The sequence below is a fragment of the Macadamia integrifolia genome, unplaced genomic scaffold (genome assembly GCF_013358625.1).
Source record: "Macadamia integrifolia cultivar HAES 741 unplaced genomic scaffold, SCU_Mint_v3 scaffold2762, whole genome shotgun sequence".
NCBI classification, from domain to species: Eukaryota; Viridiplantae; Streptophyta; class Magnoliopsida; order Proteales; family Proteaceae; genus Macadamia; species Macadamia integrifolia.
In genome coordinates this window covers 13857-35043 of record NW_024868946.1, presented here as the reverse complement: position 1 = coordinate 35043, position 21187 = coordinate 13857, and the positions used below count along the sequence as shown (strand labels likewise).

General features: G+C 35.8%; 1 protein-coding gene and 1 long non-coding RNA gene across 3 annotated transcripts; both read right to left on the bottom strand.

Annotated features, from left to right (window-relative positions):
- Positions 1-12864: 12864 nt before the first annotated feature.
- LOC122067219 lies at positions 12865-13379 on the bottom strand. Its single transcript, XR_006136626.1, has 2 exons — positions 13277-13379; positions 12865-13052 (listed from the first exon to the last, which is right to left on the bottom strand). It is a non-coding gene; the product is annotated as an uncharacterized LOC122067219 (long non-coding RNA).
- A 1562-nt stretch (positions 13380-14941) lies between these two features.
- Positions 14942-18853, bottom strand: LOC122067220. 2 transcript variants are annotated; one of them, XM_042631056.1, is made up of 3 exons: positions 18585-18853; positions 15855-16194; positions 14942-15739 (listed from the first exon to the last, which is right to left on the bottom strand). In XM_042631056.1, the coding sequence occupies exons 2-3, from the start codon at positions 16005-16007 to the stop codon at positions 15173-15175; spliced, it is 720 nt and encodes a 239-aa protein (XP_042486990.1). In that variant the 5' UTR covers positions 16008-16194; positions 18585-18853; the 3' UTR covers positions 14942-15172. The 2 variants fall into 2 exon arrangements, with proteins under 2 accessions (XP_042486990.1, XP_042486991.1); XM_042631057.1 differs by having other exon boundaries at positions 15855-16182.
- Between the last annotated feature and the right edge of the window lie 2334 nt (positions 18854-21187).

Here is a 21187-nt window from a genome sequence, read left to right as displayed (position 1 = left end):
GGCCAATAGACAACTACCCTCTTCCTCTTCTGCTATAGCAATGGCTAAGAAGGTGGTTTTGAGTGATGAAAAGATGAAGCAATCTGAAGAATCTCTCATAAAAGTAATGTTCTTGAGCTGTTGGGGTCCTAACTGAGTTGCAATTTTGAGTAGACTAGGATGAAATTTCTGCTATTTCGTTCATCTTGTAAATACGGAATTAATGGGAATTGAGGAAAAAAATTGATATTTTACGTGACATAATTTGATTTGTATAATTTGTTTCCTTCTATTTCTTTAGGTTGACCAATGACCAATGGACCTGGTGCATTTATGGGGTTAATAAACAAGGTGTTTCGAGACATGTTGGATAATTTTGTCATTGTGTTTATTGATGACATCTTGGTAATTCCAAGATTAAGGAAGAACATGTTGTTCACCTTGGTTTTACAAAGGTTGAGAGAGAGAAGCTACTTTATGCAAAATTCAGCAAGTGTAATATTTGGATCTCTCAAATGACTTTTCAACGGCATGTTATCTCAGAAAAGGGCATCAAAGTAGACCAGAGAAGGTAAAGGTAAAGGCAATGCTTGATTGGGATACGACAACGAATGTTGGAGATGTTCGTAATTTCCTCAGACTGGCAGGTTACTACAGGTGATTTATTGAAAATTTTTAATGTATTTCTACTCCAATAACCCGATTGACACGGAAATGTGTAAAATTTGAGTAGTCAAGTGCTTCTAAAAAAAGTTCTTAAGAATTGAAACAAAACTTAGTGACAACTCTAGTACTTACTATTCCTTATGGTATAGCTGAGATGGTAATATACAATGATGCATCCAAGCCGGAACTAGGGTGTATATTGATGCGGAATAATAAAGTGGTCATTTACAATTGAGGGATTACGAGAAGAACTACCCAACTCATGATTTAGAAACTAGTAGCTGTGATTTTTGTTTTGAAGATCTAGCCGCATTACTTATATGGAGAAAATAGTGAGATCTACAATGATCAAAAAAGTTTAAAATACTTTTTTCACAAAGAAGGATATTAATATGACGTACAGACTGTGGTTGGAATTAATGAAAAATTATGATTGCATTATTCATTACCACCTAGTAAAGACTAATGTAGTGATTGATGCATCCGATAGGAAGTTAGAGACCTTGTCGCTCGCATCACTTACAGCGAACGAGCAACTCATTGAAGAAGCCAAAATGATGGATTTGGAATTGCTAGTGGAAGATGCCACCATATCACTAGCTGCATTGGTAATACAACCAACTCTCATAGAGAGAATTATAATGACCCAACTTACAGATGACTATCTACAAAAGTTGTCCAATAACATAAAGGAGGGGAAACAAAAAATATAAACTTTACATTAACTAAGAATGGAGTTCTCAAGTTCGGCAGTAGAATATATGTAATAGAAGATGAGGACTTGCGAGAGATAATATTGAGAGAAACACACAATTCTCCATATTCAGTACACCCTTGCAGCAAAAAGATGTATAAAGATTTGAAGAAATCTTATTAGTGGAGTGGCATAAAGAATGATGTGGTTACTCATGTGTCTAAGTGCCTAACTTGTCAATAGGGCAAGGCTGAGAGACAAAGACCTTGTGGGTTACTACAGCCTTTTCCTATGCCAGAATTGAAATGGGAAAAATATTGCTACGGATTTCATTACCGGCTTACCTCGAACTCATAAGGAAAATATGCAATTTGGGTGATTATGGATTGCTTAACTAAAGCAGGACATTTTATTCCAATGAATGTTACATTTCCCACGGATAAGTTGGCCCAACTATATGTTAATGACATGATTCTGTTACATAGTGTGCTTGTTAGTTTTATCTTTGATCGAGATTGAAGGTTTACATTCAAATTTTGGAGGTGTGTGTAGAAGGCTATGGGAACACCGTTAAATTTCAGCACAACATTCCACCCATAAATAGATGGTTAGAGAACCATTAAACACTAGAAGACATGCTCAGAGCCTATGTCTTGGACATGAGTTATAGTTTTGTTGTGGCTAAAAATTGCCTTAGGCTACCTTTTATCATGCAAAGTGGAACAAATGCAAAAGAGTGCCAGGCTTATCCGACAGAGGACTTTCTAATGCCTAAGTTAGATTCTTCACAAACATCTAGTTCCAATAAGAATGGAAAAATATCGATCCTTTGGAATGGGGTTTACTTGAGTATTTATAGATGTTTTCTGTAGAGAGTCTCAATTTGGTAGTTGTCCATTGTAGTTTGGAGTCTAGATCTAGTAAGAGTTGTAGTAGGATAGTGAACATGAGGATTGTTCCAAACATAAGAACTTTGTTAGGATTTTTATGTGGGCTTAACTGATACCGATTGACCCATTGGACCCAAGCAATTATAGACCCACTCTGATTAAGAAACTCTTAGCTCTTTCCATTGTGAGAGTAGGATTTTAGGAATTCTATTATAAATAGAATACTGACGGTCCCTGTAGCCATTACTTAATGCCTTATTGGTTTGGGGAGCACGGTTTTCTCACAAGAGCAAGTGCACAGAAAGAAACCCTATAGTAAGAGGCTGCAGAAGATCTTAGTAGAAGGACTCCACTTGCGTAGTTCGTCATTGTCATCTTCATGGGAGTAATGCTTAACCACATGGGACAGAGGTTCATGATCTATGTTCATGGGACACAGGTATTTCTTTATTCCCATTTATGATTCATGTCATGGATGTCCCATTGATTATTATAGATATGGTAAATCTATATGGTTATGTTTTTTAAGATGGAGTACTTTATTGTTCTTGGTTTAGGAACTACACCCATGGTTAAATATCTTTTATGATTCTTGCATTCTAAAACTATAGGGTTATTCATATGTTTAATATGGTAAAGGATACCTAACAATTGGTATCAAAGCCAAGCTTTATAGTGTTAGAATCAAGAAAAATCAAAGGAAAATTGATTTTGTATAGGGTTTGGGTCCTAAATCATGAAAATCATAATTTTACCATTACTTAAAGATCTCGTGTGGGAAAAATTTCTTCACGAAAGTTGTAGAGCACGAGAAAACGGTCACGACGGTATACAACAAGTCACTGGAAACCTCTGGATGCTCTGGCACACATCGTTGAAAACCGACTGTCGGAGGAGAGATAAATTTTTTTTTTCTTTTTAATTCAAAAAAAAAAAAAAAAACGACGGCGAGTCATCACCGGGTCAACTCGGAAACCCTACCGAGTTAACCTGGGGTGTAGTGGGTCAACTCATGACCAACTCTATTTGACTCGATCAAAGGTTGACCTGGTCATTGACCAATTGACCCAGATTTTGACCCGGAACCAATATGAACTGGATTAGACCGCTTGGCCAAACCGGTTGGTTTGGGAAACTAGATTGATTTTGATCCATTTTTTTTCTACAATTTCAAATGGCTCGTACGGGTAAACGGTGAAGAATTTTTTACTCTGGTTTTTTGTGTTGAGTCCAGTTTTTCGTGCTCTTCGTTTTGATATATTATGAGCCTAGTTTTGATCAAATTTTATGGTCTGTTTTGTATAGATTATAAGTATGGGTGGTTAATGATTCTTTATGATTTTCCTATTAATTAGAAAAAATAAAAGAAAGTCAACTCATACATTACTTGCATATCAGAATATGAACTTGTTTATTCTTGGTAATGTAGTTCATGCTTTTATTTATGAATATTTTTATTCATGCTTAAACAATCCCATTTTTAGCTGTCGGAATGAATTTGTAGACTATTGCAGTAAGATTTGATGAAATCCACAAAAGTAGTAAAGTTCAATCTTATTGTAATAAAATACAAATCAAAGATCTTCTTTTTTTGAAAAGACAGAGAATGATGGTTGGTAGCAAGGTTGCTAATGTTTACCTAAAGGTAACATTATCAAAGAAAATTTAAAGTTAAAGCAAGTGAAAAACAGAATAGGGATTTCTCAACCTAGAAGATGCTGTCCATCCAAAGATGGCTGTACTTTTCGAAAGTTAGAAGAAGTCTCGTAGTAATAGCAGAACTTGAGTGGACCAGTATGTTTCAGACCCAAAGGTTAGGAATATAGTTCCGGTTGACACTCTTGAAGTAATTGATAATTGAGCATTGTAATGTTTATTTTGTTAATAGTTACATACTTGTTCTTTTACATGTAAATTAATATTTAGTTCATGTTTAAATAACCCACAAATTTAAGCTGTCAGGTGTGGTTGTAAGCTATTGCAGTGGAATAAATGGAACCCGCTAAAGTGGTAAAATCTAAGATACTGCAATAGGTTTGCAACTCAAAGGTTTTGTCTTATTTTCAAAGTCATAAAAAATTGTTGGCAGGAATTAGGTAATGCTTGCCTAAAGACGACATTATTAAAGATAAGCATAAATGCAAGTGTACTCTAGGCAGATCTTAACTTAGAAGTTCGTATTCATCTAACAGTGATAGTAATTTTCAAAGTTGAAGAGCTCCCACGGTCATTGTAGTTTTTTTTTTAAGTGCACCAGTACATTCCAAACCCAAAGGTTGAGAAAGTAGTTCGGTTGACACTCTAGTTATGTTTAATGGTTAGTGATGTAATATTGGTTTTGATTTTGTTGATGTTGCATACATTAATTAAATATTGAATGGATTATTCTTCCTTGAGTGGAACTATTAAAATAAATGTCTTTAAAAGTGGATTGAGAATATGGAGGTCTACATTTGCCTCAAAGACCTAGTTTTTTATACTAGGAAAATCAAATCAATAGTTTGGTATTATACTTTTAAAACAAATATTTTTGCCCCTAAAAGGTATTGGACAGTTGACCAATGGCAATAAGGTGGATGAGTGTTTCATGACTATGACCAGAGGTTATAGGTTTATTTATTGTGTTATTTTTATTCCGATTGGATCAATTCGGATTGGTTGGGTTAGATTAGTATCGATTTTGATCAATCCAATACCAAGTTCTGAAACACTGTCATTGTTCTTTGAAAACCTATTTATGAACATTAATTGATAAATTTTTGGTTTTATTTTATTTTTGGGCTTATGTGAATAAGTTTATATATAAGTCACATTTAACAAATTATGTTCTCCAATAAATTGATTAATTTATGACTGGTCGAACCAAGTGGGAGGATAAAAGTATAGATCTAAAGCTGTTTTATGTGGCTCGACCAGTGAGAGAATAAATTCGGTATACTAGGTTGCTAGTGGGAGGATGTTACTAGTAGAAGGTCAGTATACTAGGTTGCTAGTGTGAGAACAAATTCAATGTACTATATTATTTTTCAGGCAAAAAAACTATTTTGAGTTTTGCATTGATTTATTATTATCATGATATTGAAGAATTATTTATGGCTAAAATATTTAATAAATTCATATTCATGTCATTTTGTACTTGAATGTTTTGTTTGAAATGCCCTATGATGGATAAATATATTATAATTAAACTGGATGTGAGTTTCTGCACATTTTATGCTATACAGTATATTTCTAGGAAGCTATGAAAGGTTTGGATGGAATCCACCAAAGTGGCACATCCTATTCTTTCATAGTTTTTCCAAGCGCAACAAAATTGGTGACGTTTGCCCAAAGGTGATGTCACCCAAGTTAAAGAAAATATATATATGGAAATAACTATAACTTAGAGGTTTCTAAGCCCATATGTGATAAAAGTAATTATATTTTCATAGTAAATTTGGATTTACGAGAGGACCAGTGCATTCTTAGCCCAAAGGATAGGAATGTAGTTACGGTTGTGACTCTTGTGTGTTTTATCTACTAGATGTACATTTATTGTGTAGTTTATTTGCTAGATGTACATATTAAATTTTCTAGCTTGATTATTTGGTGTGTATGATTCATACCTGAGATTTTTAGGGTTACTTGATCTGGTTTTAGCTCTCAATGAACCCAAACAGGTGTTGTTGCTGATCAAAGCACAACTGAAGGGATATATGAATAATTTTGTTACCCTATTAAGTTTATAATGATTTTGGAGTAATTTTGAAATGATTTTGTCTTAAGTTTTGTTCTCTAAATTATTTATGTACATTTATGCTTCATTTGTTTGTGTTGTCCCTAGTTGATTAAGAAACACATTAAAGCATACACTTCTATACATATATTAATCTCAAATGTGAAAAATATGATAAGAATAAGTGAAATCTATCAAAGTAGTACATTCAGTTCAATTGTGCGTTTCCCAAGGTAAATGTGACATTTGCCTAAAGGTGGTGTCACCCAAGTTTATCGACAAAGTACTCAAGAGCCATGTTTTCTGACATTAGTATTATTGAGGTTTTTGATATGTGTGGTTAGTGGGAGTTTTATGATCTCATTTAACCAAATATATTATGGTAGTGACAACCAAAGTTTAAAGACGGTAAAAGTCAAAGTTTAAAGTTGTGTCTGCTAAGGTTTATTAACAGTGCTTAGCCAAAGTAATTGATGATAAGTCAAGGTAATTGATGATATTTTGTCAAAATTTGTGATGTATGACGGTATTTAGCCTAAGTCCAAAGAATTGGTGGTTTACCACAGGCGGTTTGCCAAAGTTTATGATTTATGGTGGTATTTAACCTAAATCCATGGAAGTGGCAGTTAGCCATAGGCGGTATGCCAAAGCAAGATATTAATTCAAGAAAAGGGCGGTTTGTCAAGTGTTGATTAATATCAAAGTTTTCTACCTGTGAGGTTTTCAAGGTAGGATGATCTTTAGATCAAGAAAGGACCTATAAGGAAATGTATATTTCATGTGATCACAGGTATAATATCAATTTCTTATATATATATATATATATATGTTTCCAGGCGATTTGGATTGATAATTTTCTATTGTTTGTAATACTAGATAGGTTATATGCCGTATATTGAGGTGTATTTTCTACTATTGTTCAACAGTAGAGATTATTGATTGGATCAAAGTTTGTTTGAGTGGTGCTCAGTCTTAGGATTATTTGACCAGGTGTCAATGGAAAGACATCAGTATCAGTGTAGCCCAAGTGGGAGATTGTTAGGATTTTTATGTGGGCTTAACTGATACTAATTGATCCATTGGGCCCAAGCAATTATAGATCCACTCTGATTAGGAAACTCCTAGCTTTTTCCATTATGAAAGTGGAATAGGGTTTTAGGGATTCCATTATAAATAGAATACTGACGGTCCCTGCAGCCATTACTTAATGCCTTATTGGTTTTGGGAGCACGGCTTTCTCACAAGAGCAAGTGCACAAAAAGAAACCTTAGAGTAAGAGGCTGCAGAAGATCTCAGTAGAAGGACTCTACTTGCGTAGTTCGTCATTGTCACCTTCATAGGAGTAATGTTTAACCACATGGGACAGAGATTTATGATCTATGTTCATGGGACACAGGTACTTCTTTATTCCCATTTATGGTTCATGTTATGGATGTGCCATTGATTATTATAGATATGGTAAATCTATATGGTTATGTTTTTTAAGATGGAGTATTTTATTGTTCTTGATTTAGGGACTACATCCATGGTTAAATATCTTTTATGATTCTTGCATTCTAAAACTATAGGGCTATTCATATGTTTAATATGGTAAAGGATACCTAACAAACTTTACATATATGCCACGTCCCCAGGGGGTGATCGTAATCCTCGACAGTCCCTTGTAGAATAGGACTAATCTGTATTTAGTGACCCATGTGTCGAGCCTGATAGGTTTCTTTGAGAGATCCCTGATTAGCATCGGGCTTATAGACTGAGTGGTCCAAGCTGAGCGAATGAATCACTGGGCCACTAGCCACTCATAGAGGGTAGCGGTTCATGAGCATTGATTGATACATCCTTGGGGCTTTCTACCCATTCAACGGGCTGACATAATTTGGTTTAGGTGGCTCAAAAGGTCAACTGATAAGTCTCGTAGTGTTCTGGCTTATCAATGCCTATCAAGTTGTTTACCCACTTTTAGCTTTGTTGGCGATATCGGTTAACTTGCTGCCTTTTCCTAGTTTCTGTTTGGCATAGTTTCAGCTTTTTCTCCAAGCAGCTGAAGATATTTCACATAACAGTATCGACATTTTACTAGATACTTTGATTCTTTGGTATTGATGTCAAAAGTATGTAAACCTAATTGGCAGTATGAACAAGATAATTTATAAAACAATGTATTTATTGATAAAACAATGCAAGATACTTTATGGAGTAGTTCTTCTCTCATTTGACCAAAGTATCATAATGGATGTCGTTACCAAAAAATGTATTAGAATAGATGTGGAAACAAAATTTCAGAAATTTACAAATCTCAAAACCTTCAAAAATTACACAAATTGATATACAAAAGGAGAAATGCAGATAAAGGAGAAGAATACTTGGTGAAAAAGGACTGTGTTTCCACTACCACTTAGCCCAGAATGCACTATGGTGTTATACTTTATTCGTCTGAATGAGCAAGCTGCAATAATAAAACAATGGTTAAAATTTTGAATAGGTCAGACTTGCTTTTAGTTTAAGCAGAACTGTGAACAATTTTACCATTTACCATTTATTTGTTATGTTCCACCTACGTATCAGGCAACAAATCAGAACGAACACAGATTCTACTTAGATAGCCATAAGTTTTTCTTCTTCACACCTATTATATTTCAACCTTAGCCCAAAAGTTAAAATCTACTAAGACCTTTGAAAGAAAATTAGTTTAACCACATAGATTCTACCAAAATTTGCTTACTGTTATGAATTCAATTAGATTAACAAATTAAACTTTTTTCGCAAAATTAACGACAATTTTTATCATTTGGAAGAATCTGAAATTTAGAATTGGTAAGGGTATGAAACCTATTTACAGGTATTTACCCAAATGATTATATACGACTTGGTTAATATGATTCCCCTGGGATTAAAAACAAAGGCTTATGTGTTAGAAAAGCCAAAAAATTACAAGTTGCCTTCTTATTAAGCTAGTTATGGATAGTGTTCCATGTACCTAATCTTTAGAAATCATCCTCAACTTAGTTCTAACTTCTAACAATAAACTACCAAACTCTACCAAAGATTCTTCCACGTGGCAGCTTATTTCACAAACCTGAAAGGGTCTTAATAGATGACACTTCAGCTTGAACCCACAGTGAAGTTCATATCAAAAGCACTTTGCAACTGAAAAAAATGGAAAAATAAATAAATAAATAAAGTGATTCCAACATTTGGTGTGCACAGGTAACGTAGGGTTAGGTCAATTTAGTCCTATTCTACAAGAAGGATCAATACACTATCTAATAATAGATCTACCCAATAGTTCCAACAACACTACATATGACTGCATCTCAGAACCAGAAAGTGTTCTAGATTTAGAAACTAATCATTCCAATGGACCTGACCATCTAGTCAAAGGTAGCCCCTCTTGAGGGGATTAAACTACTGAAAATATCAACCTAAACTGATCGTTGATTACAGAACTATGAAGGGGCCTCAGAAGGTTAGAAAAAAAAAAAAATAGTAACTCATTGTTAAAACCACTCCAACCATAAGATGAAGCTCAAATCACAACCAAAAGAAGGTGTATGGCAAGGTATTATTATAATAAAACAAGGGCTGCGTCTGAAGAAAGGATCTGCAGTTCCTTGAATTCAAAGATATTAACAATAAAACTTCAAATAATAGATATTGCAGGGTATGTTCATAATGTTTCCAGCCAGCATTTAATCTATCAGCGACAACACACTCTTCTAAGATCAAGAAAGTAATTCCAGCAATAGTCTTCGAATGGTCTCAGATGTTGGGTATTTCACACATCAGTAAAATAGAGACAAAGGGAAATCGATAGAAAAAAATGAAAAAAAAAAAAAAAAAAAAAAGGAGAAGGGATAGATTGTTTGAGTTTCTCACTCGCACTTAGACCTCTAATCGGGTTGAAATCGTCTGCAATTCCGATCTCGTACAATTCTGTGAAATACCACCTTCAGGGGGTGACACGTGTATTGATACCAATACAATGGTCCAGATCTGGTACAACTAATAAAACCTTAAATCAGTGAAGAGACATTTAAATCAGATCTAGACCATTGCATTGGTATCAATACACGTGTCACCCCCTGAAGGTGGTATTTCACGGAATTGTATGAGATCGGAACTGCAGACGATTTTTTTCCCCTCTAACCTTAAGGTCTCTCACTTCACATAGGACTTTCTCTTACACTACTTCACACTGTCATTAGTAAAAAAACAAGATTCAACTATATTAAATCCACCTAGAAGACTTAAAAGGTCCATTACATATAAAGTGGTTGCACCTAGCAATTAAAAAAGGAAAGACAACATAATAGAAAGTCTTGAACATCAAGTAACTAAGATCCTAGCTATTAAATGAAACAGGAAAGTATTTAATAGCAATATTGCAATGACAAAAACTCGATAATGTTAACAATAAACTCTGGTCTTCCTCCATTAGATACCTCCAATTAGACCCATAAAAATGTTGTTGCAGTTCAGGCGGATTGAAGCATCAAGAGCCTCTAAGAAAGAGATATTGGTGAACATTGAAACAACTACGCGAGAGATCAAAGACCTAAGGTTATTAGAAGAACAAGAGGTATACATAACAGAAAAATCAATGAAAGCAAAGAGAAAAATTGAGGACCCATATAATTTGAAATAACATCATGAGAAGAACCCATAAACTACAAACATGAAGCTTGAGAAATCATTGTCAAGAAATTTTAAGCTGGTTGTATCTATTTTTATTAGGAACACACCGTCAAACTTCAGTTTCAAACCCATATGCACAACCCCAACAACAACCATCCCCTGTTCATCATACCACATATTTCAGAATTGTTTTGTAGTCTGAAAGGTCCAACCTAAAAAAAATGAAAGAAAAAATAAAATAGGGCTTTGAGAGAGGAAAATCAAAGGAAAAAATGAGAGAAAAAATGTTTTGAATATGCTACTGAGAAAACGTACCTTTAGATGAAAATGAAAACTAGATTGACAGGATGATGAAGGTTGGAGACATTCTACCAAAAAAAACAGAAAAGAAAAGAGAAAAACTGAGAAAAACACAGCAAAAGAAAATGAAGAATGCAGTGGTTTTGTGGAAAAGGGTTTTGCAAGGGAAAAAAAAAAGAAAGAGAAAAACTAAGAAAAACACAGCAAAAGAAAATGAAAGAAGTAGATTGATGGTTCTCTGGAAGAGTTTTTTTCTTTTTTTTTTTTTTTTTTGGGGGGGGGGGGTTTTGGGAAGGGAAAAGAAAAACCGAGAAAAATATAGCAAATAAAAAAAAATGCTTCTAAAGATGGAGAGAAGCTCAAAGGGTTTGGACTCTCTGATGTGGTTTTTTCATCAGCTTGATGTAATGGACCCTTACCTGTATTGCTTCCCTGGATGATTTTATCAAAACCCAGTTTCGAAAGCCTAATATCTTGGTAACAATTAGATCAATAACCAATATTTTTTTTTTTTTGGTGATTTACATTAACCTTCACTTGTGTTTGCCTATATTATGTTATCCCCCTCAAAATTCATTTATTTTATTTAAACCAAAAAAACTAACACCGTGAGCCTAGTGTTGGTTTTGAATTTTAAAAGATAAAATTACCCATATTTAAATACCTATTATATCCCAAATTGGTGTTTAAGGGGGTGTTTGGTTCGATAAGTCAAATGGTGTATGTGTCGGATATGGATGTCAATTTTTTGATGGACATTCTTATGAATTGTGTTTCTTGTTGAAAAATCGTTTGGTTGCCTCAAGTATGGTACATGTTTCTTGCCTGAAAACTGTTTGGTTACTCTAAATCTGTATAGTGATTCTTACTGTAAAACTGTTTGGTTATCCTAAATCTGTGTAGTGATTCTTACTGTAAAACTGTTTGGTTACCCTAATCATATATAGTGATTCTTCCTATTAAATTGTTTAGTTAAACATTATTAAATTGTTTAGTTAAACATAAGAGTGGTGAAGTGAAAAACTATAACCTTTTTTATTATTTTTTATTTATTTCTAAAATTTATATTTTTAAATAATTTAAAAGTGATTTATCTTAAAAAAATTTATGGTCTTTTCCATTAAAAAAAAAAAATCACCCCACAATTTTGCATTGAAGCATAATTTGTAGTATGGCTCAAATTATGTATTCAGGAGGAAAAAAAAATTGTAGATGCTATCAGGAGGACTGATCTCTGGCTTAGATCCAACTACGCCTCGTTTTCGATCAATCGGAGGGCCCTCTCGTGGTGGATTTTGGGAGATGAAAACAAACAGATCCTAGAGTCAAAGGAGTTCAGATAAACAGATTTCCTCACAGTAGAATAAGATGGGGAGATGACGATTGGGTCAGGGGTTTGGCTGACAGAAAAGAGAGAGTGAAGAGGTTGCGAGGCTTTGGCGTGAGAAGATGGAGGGTGTTGGCCGAGGGTGAATATGGAGGTTCACCCATGTGCTGTGCTGTGCTACATTAAATAATAGCTTAGGCGAGGGAGCCCTCGTCCACTTGAGAGGTTGGGGTCAGTCAGTAATCAGTATAGGCACGAACTTCAACACAACCAATTGAGTCAATACAACATGGAAACTCTTTTTGCCAGACTTCATTTTAGACATCACAAGTAATCTCAAACTCCGTCCCACCCATCGCCATTGTCTGGGTGAGAAGAATAGATTCCACACACACACATACACCAATCTCCACCGTCCATGTTTCAACAACATGCATGCTTTTTGAATGCATAATATTTATCGTCTCACCTTTACAATCCCACACACCAAACAGAGATCTTGTTGATAAAGAGAGTGTATTGTGCGTGGAGCATTGAATGAGGTAAAATGTGAACCCCGTTTTCCTGAATGAGAAAACTGTTTTATACAAGCTACAGTTTCTAAATGAGCATGTACATTTTTCCTTCCAGTTTTTCTTTTCATTGTTTTCTTTTTTCCCCTTCCAATTGAACAGAAGCCTTGCTGTGTTTTACAAGAGATGATTGCACCAAATTTCCAATGAGATATATATATATATATATATAAAGAGGAGATTTTACACAAGCCAACAATAGCTAAATGCTCATGGCTCTTGTTGAGACCTCTTGTTCTCTCTCCAACTCTCCTTCCAACACTTCACCTCTCACCTGCAGACATTAAAAGCACAGGTGGTCAATCATAACCGCACGAATTGCATTTGTATGTCAGCTGGGTTTTCATGCAAAAGAAATTGTAGCATTACAGGCTTAAGGGCCTTACAGGCACTCCAGCTGCTCAACACAGTGGACACCACTGGACTGGGTGACTCAGTGCCCATAACCCTGTAGTGCAACCATTTCACTTCATAAAAAAGCATTGATCAAGTACGTACCACAGTATCCACAGCTCAATCGACCCCTTCTCATCTGATGAGATGATGTATTCATCCTCTGCTCCTTCATGTTTGCAAACAAAAAGTCTAATATCTGAGGCCTCAGTTTAGGAACAACCTTGGTCTGCTGCTGCACACCACATAAATATCCATTATTTGCTTCATACTTTTACCTTCCAATTTCATCACTTCATTAAAAATTCAAACTTCATTAATTCTTCATAAAATGGATGGCATATTGAACATTTAAGTCAGGCTGGGGTTTTCCATTTAAACGATTAAGTATCAATACCATACAAAGCTTCCAGCTCTCCATTTATAACTCAAATAAAGCAAGGTCAAGTCCAGAATCTAAAACCAGGTGCACACAACTACCTGTTCCAACAAAACAGGAGACATTTACTTACAAAAATAAAGAGGACATTGCATAATCAGGTTCTATTTTTGTTTAGCCACTCTTAAAATCATATGTATCAACTGCTGCACCAACAAAATAACAAAAAAAATGCTTGATCTGAATCTAACAGTTAAGAAAGGAATTCTGAATATACATGTAAGAAGTGGATTAAAGTGTGCGCCTATGAAATATGAATATATAGACCAAGTAGAACCAAGTAGTAGAGAAGAAGGAAATAGGCCTACCCTGCAGCCAACTTCAGGAATAGGGGGTTGTGGATCATGGAGGAACTGATCACTAGAACTCTGCCTAAGAGATCTTCTATCTCCAACTACCTCTTTAGGTATTGCAGAAGCAAAAGTACAAAATGGCTCCAAAATGTGTGCTTGGTTTAAACCTGAAATGCACTGCAATTGCAAACCCGTCAAATAGTATGGTCCTATGTTCCCGTGAAAATGATACATTTTATTGATAGAATTAAGCTGTGAGTGAATCAGTCCTGCCCATCTTATTAGAAAGACTGCATATCCTTCCAACACAGTACATTGGTGGGATCTATTTGTACATAGTTCTCTCCACAACTTCTCTTCATTGACTGGAAATTAAAACCATGAAGGAATAAAGATTTCTATCATGTTTGTTGCTATTAATTTGTCTCAGATTACTTTGATTAATTACTAAACAAGTACTAAACGCAAGCGAGGGAAGGGGCTTGTGAGGAATTCTTCAGTCACCTCATAAAGTTCAATTGATATAAGACCGATCCCATGAGCATATCAAGAACTGGATCTGTTACAAGGTTGCCAAGAAAATATCCCTGGAAAAAGTTTCATTTAATGGCCCTAATCCATAGATATTAATTAACCATATCCACCATAAAAAAAATGCTTGATCTGAATCTAACAGTTAAGAAAGGAATTCTGCCATATCCACCATAAAAAAGAAAGAGGCCAATGGAATTCAAAGCATTATGTGCCATATCCACATAACCTGAAAGTAATGCCCCATCTGTGAACCATTTAATTATTAACACCCTGAAAGTTTATCCTACCAAAGATTTCCTTTCAAGAAGCTAATGGAATTCAAAGCATTATGTGCCAAGTCTAAGAAAGAAATACTCAGCATAAGACCAACAGCAAAACCCTGCATGCAGAAATTGTTAGTATGCTCCTAAATTTACTGTTGCAGCTTTGCTCTTCAGAATCAGATGACCCATGAAGGATCACACACCAAGGCAAAAACTAATTTACCATATATTTCCATGAGTATTCTAGATAAACAGACATCCAACTATGTTACTTTCCAATAAAACTCATAATACCTTCTTACAGAAGCTTACCAATCACCAGCTGACCAGTTTAAATGAGAGAGTTCAAAAATCGAGTCAATATTACATCACCAAAATAAGCATTTCAAATGTTAGTCATAAATTGTCTAGTTAATATCTACTCATGTTTTGAAACAACACACTAATCATAAATAAATAAAGCGACACCTCCTCAATCTTGACCACCATCTTCAATATTCTTCATGTAGTGTTCAAACACCTTAGGCTTATCTGCCTCATTGGCATTCAAGAAGATGGGAGCCAATTCCTTATGTTGCATGAAGAATTGTTTAGCACGCAATTTTTTATCAAACTCAACTCCTGGAAGTGCATCAATCTCAATACATAAGTTTTTTGCAAATTCCTTCCGAGGGTCTTGCTTGGCCATCTCCACAATTGCATTGGCTATCACCTTCAAAGGACTACTAACCTTCTCTGCACCTCCTTTCTTCTTCTTCTCTTTACTTGTTACCCCTGAACTAGGCCTACCACGGGAACGACTGCTACTTGCATTGGGAGTATAATGGGCACTTTCACCAACATTATCATCAATAGCATCATAATTGTCCAACCTAATTTCTTCATCAATTGGCACTGGATTGTAAGGCTGGTCCTCATTGACTGCATCGGATGGGTGTGAAGATCCAGCTCTGGTGGCAATTTCATTACGCAGCCATTCAACAAGTTGTAGGTGAATAGGAAGCACTTTATGCTCTTTCCAAAATCTTTGCTCTTTTTTCTAAAAAAAAAAAAATATAATTAACTCTTGGATTGTCAGAATAGTAAACTGTTAACGTTACCTTTAGTATACCTTTCTAACAATCTAGAAATAATGCATCAAACATTTAATTAACCTTGAATTCATTCCACATGTGTTGTGGTACATCAAACCGCTTCTCATGGTCATTCCAACCCACTCCACTATTTTTTTGCAAGTCAACAAGCGACTTCAACCTTGCTTTCCATATCCTGTAGTGATTACGGCACTGTCCCCAGTCATATGTCATATGAAATCTATCATATAATTCAGTTGAGACTACTTGAAATTGTTCTTTTTTCAACCCTTTATCTCCATTCTTTCCCCTTTGTTGTTGGTGTAGAAGACGCTCCAAAAAGTAGTGAGATATCTCAAAAGGCCATGTAGCAATTTTGAGTTAGTACCCTCAACTGCGGCCACCTTTGCTACAATGAATCCTGATATCAAATATTCAGCCCAAAAAAAAAAGCACGAAAATAACTGTAACCATCCAAAAAAAAGCATAATATTCCAAAGAACGCATATTAATAGTCAAACCATGAATTGAAAAAAGTTATTACAAGCCAAGACACACAAACCATGTTCATGTAGTTCAAATTACAAAATCTTAAAACGAAACCAAGTCTAGTTCAAGTAGTTAGTACAAAAGATAAATGGATTCAGTTTGTATCTTCTTGTGATTCATATGAAGAATCATGCATTTCTTCATCTGAATCATCTCCTGCCATCCAATCATTCCACATATAATCAGCCATCTCCTCTCGGAATTGATCTTGATCAAAGTTATCATCTTCATCATCAACGTCAGAATCCTCATCACTATTTTCATCATTGTCTTCTGCTTCTTCATTAGTATTCTCACCTGTAACTGCATTCTCCTGTTCAAGCCATTCCTCTTCTTCTTGAACACTATTTTGGGTAAGGATATGATTGTGTATCATAACACAAGCTTGTACAATCCTAGCCTGAGTCTTGAAAGGATACTCTGGTTGGCTTTTCAAAATCTTGAATCTTGATTCAACAGTCCGAAAGCTCGCTCAATTATGTTACGTAATCTTGAATGACGCAAGTTGAACAATTCTTTCTTGTCGGCAGGTGAAACATTCGAATTTCTCCACTCTTTCAAGTGATATCGAACGTTACGGTAGGGTCTTAAGAACCCCTTTTGGTTTGCAAACCCTGCATCTACAAGATAGAATTTACCTCTAGGAACTGGTAGTTTTGCCTCATCTTCTCTGTGAATGGCATCATCTAATATTCGTGAATCAGATGCTGATCCTTCCCAACCAGAAAGTATATATGTGAACTTCATATCAAAATCACAAACTGCTAGGATATTTTGCGATATATTTCCCTTCCTATCACGAAATGTTCGATGTTGAGCAATTGGTACCCATGCAGGGATATGTGATCCATCTATGGCTCCAATGCAATCCTTGAAGTAAGGGTAAAAGCTCCTATGGTTACCTGCTATTCGCTCATGTGTTATGATACTTGGAGGCTTCAACAATACCGGGTACAGTTTGAGAACTGCTCCCAAAACAAGATTAAAATACCGGCTGATAGTTTCACCTGAATGCCCAAACAAATGTAAGAGGACGCGGTTCTTAACATTGTGACCGATTGCATATAAAAAAATAACCACTTGTTCCTCCACTTGAACGTTAATTGTATCATACAAAAGACCCTTGGCACGCATCACCTGACATAGGTTAAAGAACACCTTTCGACTCAATCTTATCATGTTTCGACATGTCTTGTCAGTATGTCCAATGATTCGTTGTGTCTCAACGGAGCCACGTCGAGTCTCATTACGATAAGGTTGTTTACATAGAAACAGTTTCTTATACTGTTCCACTGCTATAACAACTGCAGTAGCCGCAAATATTATTACTTTCTTGCGCCTCTGATAATACTCATCATATTCATCATCACTATCCATTTTTTACGTAAATCTACAATTTAGAATTAAACAAGCACTTCAGAAAACCAGTAATGCATTTATATGTATTCAAAAAGGAGAAATCAAAACTATTAAAAGAAAGAAAGAACGAATTAAAAATTTTAGGCTTTCAAACAAAAGAATTCAAATGAAATGCTTCTGAATATAATAGATGATGTATCTTAGAAACTGAAGCATAATGAGGATCAACAATAATAAGGTCGTCAGGATCAAGAGAACTTTCCATTGGCAGGCAACAACTTGGTCTCACAAGGGGCTTTTCACAAGTAATCCACAGGTAATAGTAATCTCTTCCTCTTCATTTCTAGTAGAAAGTTTTAGACACAGAAACCCATTTTCCTTTGTCTTATACTCCTACAAGCATTCCCTCTAAGTCCATTACCACCAATAACTACAACTTCCATTACTTCACCATAACAACCACTCAAGACAAATTTGATCAAGGAACCTAAAAAGAAAAATCTCTGCAAAACCATTCTTTGAATCTGCCAAATCAAAATGTAACCTGAAATTTTTATTCCATGATATACCCTAAACTAATTTCTATCCACAATAATGCTCTACCAATTACCATATCAAATACTGTTAGATGTATCTATTTATTATTTTATTGGGGTGCTACATATTGTAAGAAAGATGAGGCATTCAAATGCCACAAGTAATGTGTCAACAAATATCTCAAACTAAAAATAAGATAGATAATATGCACAAAATTTGTAGTAACTTGCAATTCACAAACTAATAGTAGACTTGATTAACCGATCCTCATGAAAACTAATAGCAGACCTGACTAACTGATCCTCATAAACGAAGTCCAAAATGCAAGACAAACATAGAGAGGGAGAGAGAGGAGGAGGAGAATACCAAATCCAAATTTGTAGAGTCACCGCCTGGCTGTAGCAAATGTCGTTGGTGGGAGGGCAGGCGAACCAAAGAGCAGATCACTTCAATCCCCACTGCTATATATCCATGAACAGATCATATGTGGTATGAGTTAAAAACCCTCTAAAAATAATGCTTACAACACAAAAGAGAGAGCCGTAGGTTATGATTTTTAAGAGCCGTAGGTTCTGGTTTTAAGAACCGTCAAGGAAAACACAATAGAGAGTCGTAGACAGAGAGAGAGAGAGAGAGAGAGAGAGAGAGAGAGAGAAAGCGGTAGGTTCTGGTTTTAAAAACCTAACCCTACAACTCCATAAAAGAGCTTCTGGTTTTAAAACCTAGCCCTACAACTCCATGAAATCGAGAGAGAGAGAAAGAGAGAGAGAGAGAGATCGATGGAGGGCTTACAAGTCGCCAGCGGTGGACTCTCTGTGAGATTGGCACGGTTTGAGAGGTTGTAGGTCGCAAGTCGTAGGTCGCAGGTCGGGACTTACAGTTTGAGAGGTCGCGGGTTGAGATGTTGCTTCAGAACATCTTTCCCATTTTTCCTTTTATACTAGGTCGAAAAAAAGTTGATCAAATCTGAGTTTAGGTGTTTAGGTGAACTCAAATTTGAAACACATCTTTTGTAAAATGGTCATTCATGAGAAGTAGGATGCTCGGATATGGGGTCATCCTAGTGGAACCAAACAACTCCTAAAATTAAGAATTATCATTCTAAAGAATGCCATCCCAAAGATTTACCAAACGAAACACCCCCTAATGAAATCTAAAGACTTGAAGAACCGTCAGCAATGTCAAAGTCACCGATTCTGATCCTCCCATCGTAGGCAAAGGATGTGGTGGTCGGGTCGGATAGCTGCAAAGCACCCCGACAATGGTGAAACCTCTCTCGTCGCTTCTCCTTCCAGGCAGTCTTCTCTTGTCATCGAAAACAACGACAACTGTGTACTTGCCGTGTCAGTCACTAGCAACATCGATAAGCATTCAGTTATTGAGTCACCGCCTGGGTGGGAGAATGTTGTCAAGGTGGTTCATCAATGGATGCGGTCGTTAAGGTGTTTTGTATTCATAAAGAGAGCCCAATTTTTCCTTCCCTGGTAATGGAAACGACAGCATGGTTTTGGTAGTAATGGTTTCATTATTGGTGGACAGAGGATGCTGACAAATGCTCACTCCATGGAATTCTAGCAAACAGGTAGGAGGTTTCATAACTCTCAATTCCAGTAATAAAATCATCATTGCCTTTTAAAAATGAAAACAATCAACATAATGCCGTTGACTGTCGCCTGAGAAGAAACCAATTTAAGGGAAAACAGAGGGATTTTTTCAAGAGGGGTTTGGAGTTTTAGGTCGCCTGAGAAGACTTCACTTGCAGAGAACCCTTCGAAAGAAACCATCACTTGAGATTTGAGAAGATTCGCCAGAGATAGGTCGCTTGAACGTTGGAGATACAATCGCATGACCAAGATTACTTCGCCTCTAGAGAACCCTTTGAAAGAAACCTATTGGCATGTTGAAACCATAAGGGAAAAATGAGATTTCCACTAAAATTATGTCTACTTAACAGGCTGACCCTCAAAAGACCTTCATAGGTGTTAATTTTTTGGGTTTAAATGTAATAAACGAATTTTGAGGGGGAGGATGTAATATAAGCAAACGGGAGCGGAAGTTGATGTAAATCGCCCTTTGTTTTTTTCAATAGAACTCACGTGCAGAAATCCTAATCATACATCTTGATTAACATGTAGGTTGAAATTCATTGCAGGTGAACAATGTAGGATTGCTGGAATTATTTTCACACAATTTTTTTTTTAAGTTTTTGGTGGAGGATTCAGAGTGAAACTCAGAGATTTTGAGCTTTGAGATCCTTCTAGATCGTCCTAAAGGAGCCTGAGTTCCTGCAAGTGGAGATGAATATCTGAAGGAGGAGCTTCTTCGGATGACATTCTCATACGTTTCAGTCGTCTCAGTAAACGATAAAATGGGTTACATTGCATAAGGACTTCAAGGAAAAGGTTAGTTTTTCTCAACCACCTACTACATCGACAAACACAGCAAAAAAAATGGAAGAAGCAGATCGATGGCTCTGTGGAAGAGGTTTTGAGGGAGAGAGAGGAAAAAAAAAAAAAAGGGAAAAAGGAAAAAAGAAAACACAACAAAAGAAAATGAAAGATGCAGATTGATGGTTCTGTGGAATAGTATTTTGTGAGAGAGAAGAAAAAAAAGAAAACACAGCAACAGAAAATGAACAGAACAGATCGATGGTTCTGTGGAAGGGACAAAAATCCTCTGCAATTCCCATCTGGTGCAATTCTGTGAAATACCCATTTCAGTGAGTGACACGTGTCACATACCAAATGAACGGTCCAGATGTTATTCCACTTATAAAACCAATTTGAACCAAATCAGTGAAGAACCAATTTGAACCAAACCGTATCATAACAAACCGGTTTGGTTCATACGGTTTGAAATAAAAGGTGAAAGTTTCACAAATCTCTCCTCTTTCGACTCTCTCTTTCTCTCTTACGACTCTCTCTTGTTACGATTTGGTACCTAACCCTAACCATCTCTGTCGACTCTCC

Excerpts from the sequence above, each read along its gene's own strand:
- LOC122067220 (XM_042631056.1), bottom strand. The coding sequence starts at position 16,007 with ATGACATATGACTGGGGACAGTGCCGTAATCACTACAGGATATGGAAA. Across the intron at positions 15,740-15,854 it reads ACATGTGGAATGAATTCAAG|AAAAAAGAGCAAAGATTTTG; the intron begins GTTAATTAAATG and ends TTTTTTTTTTAG.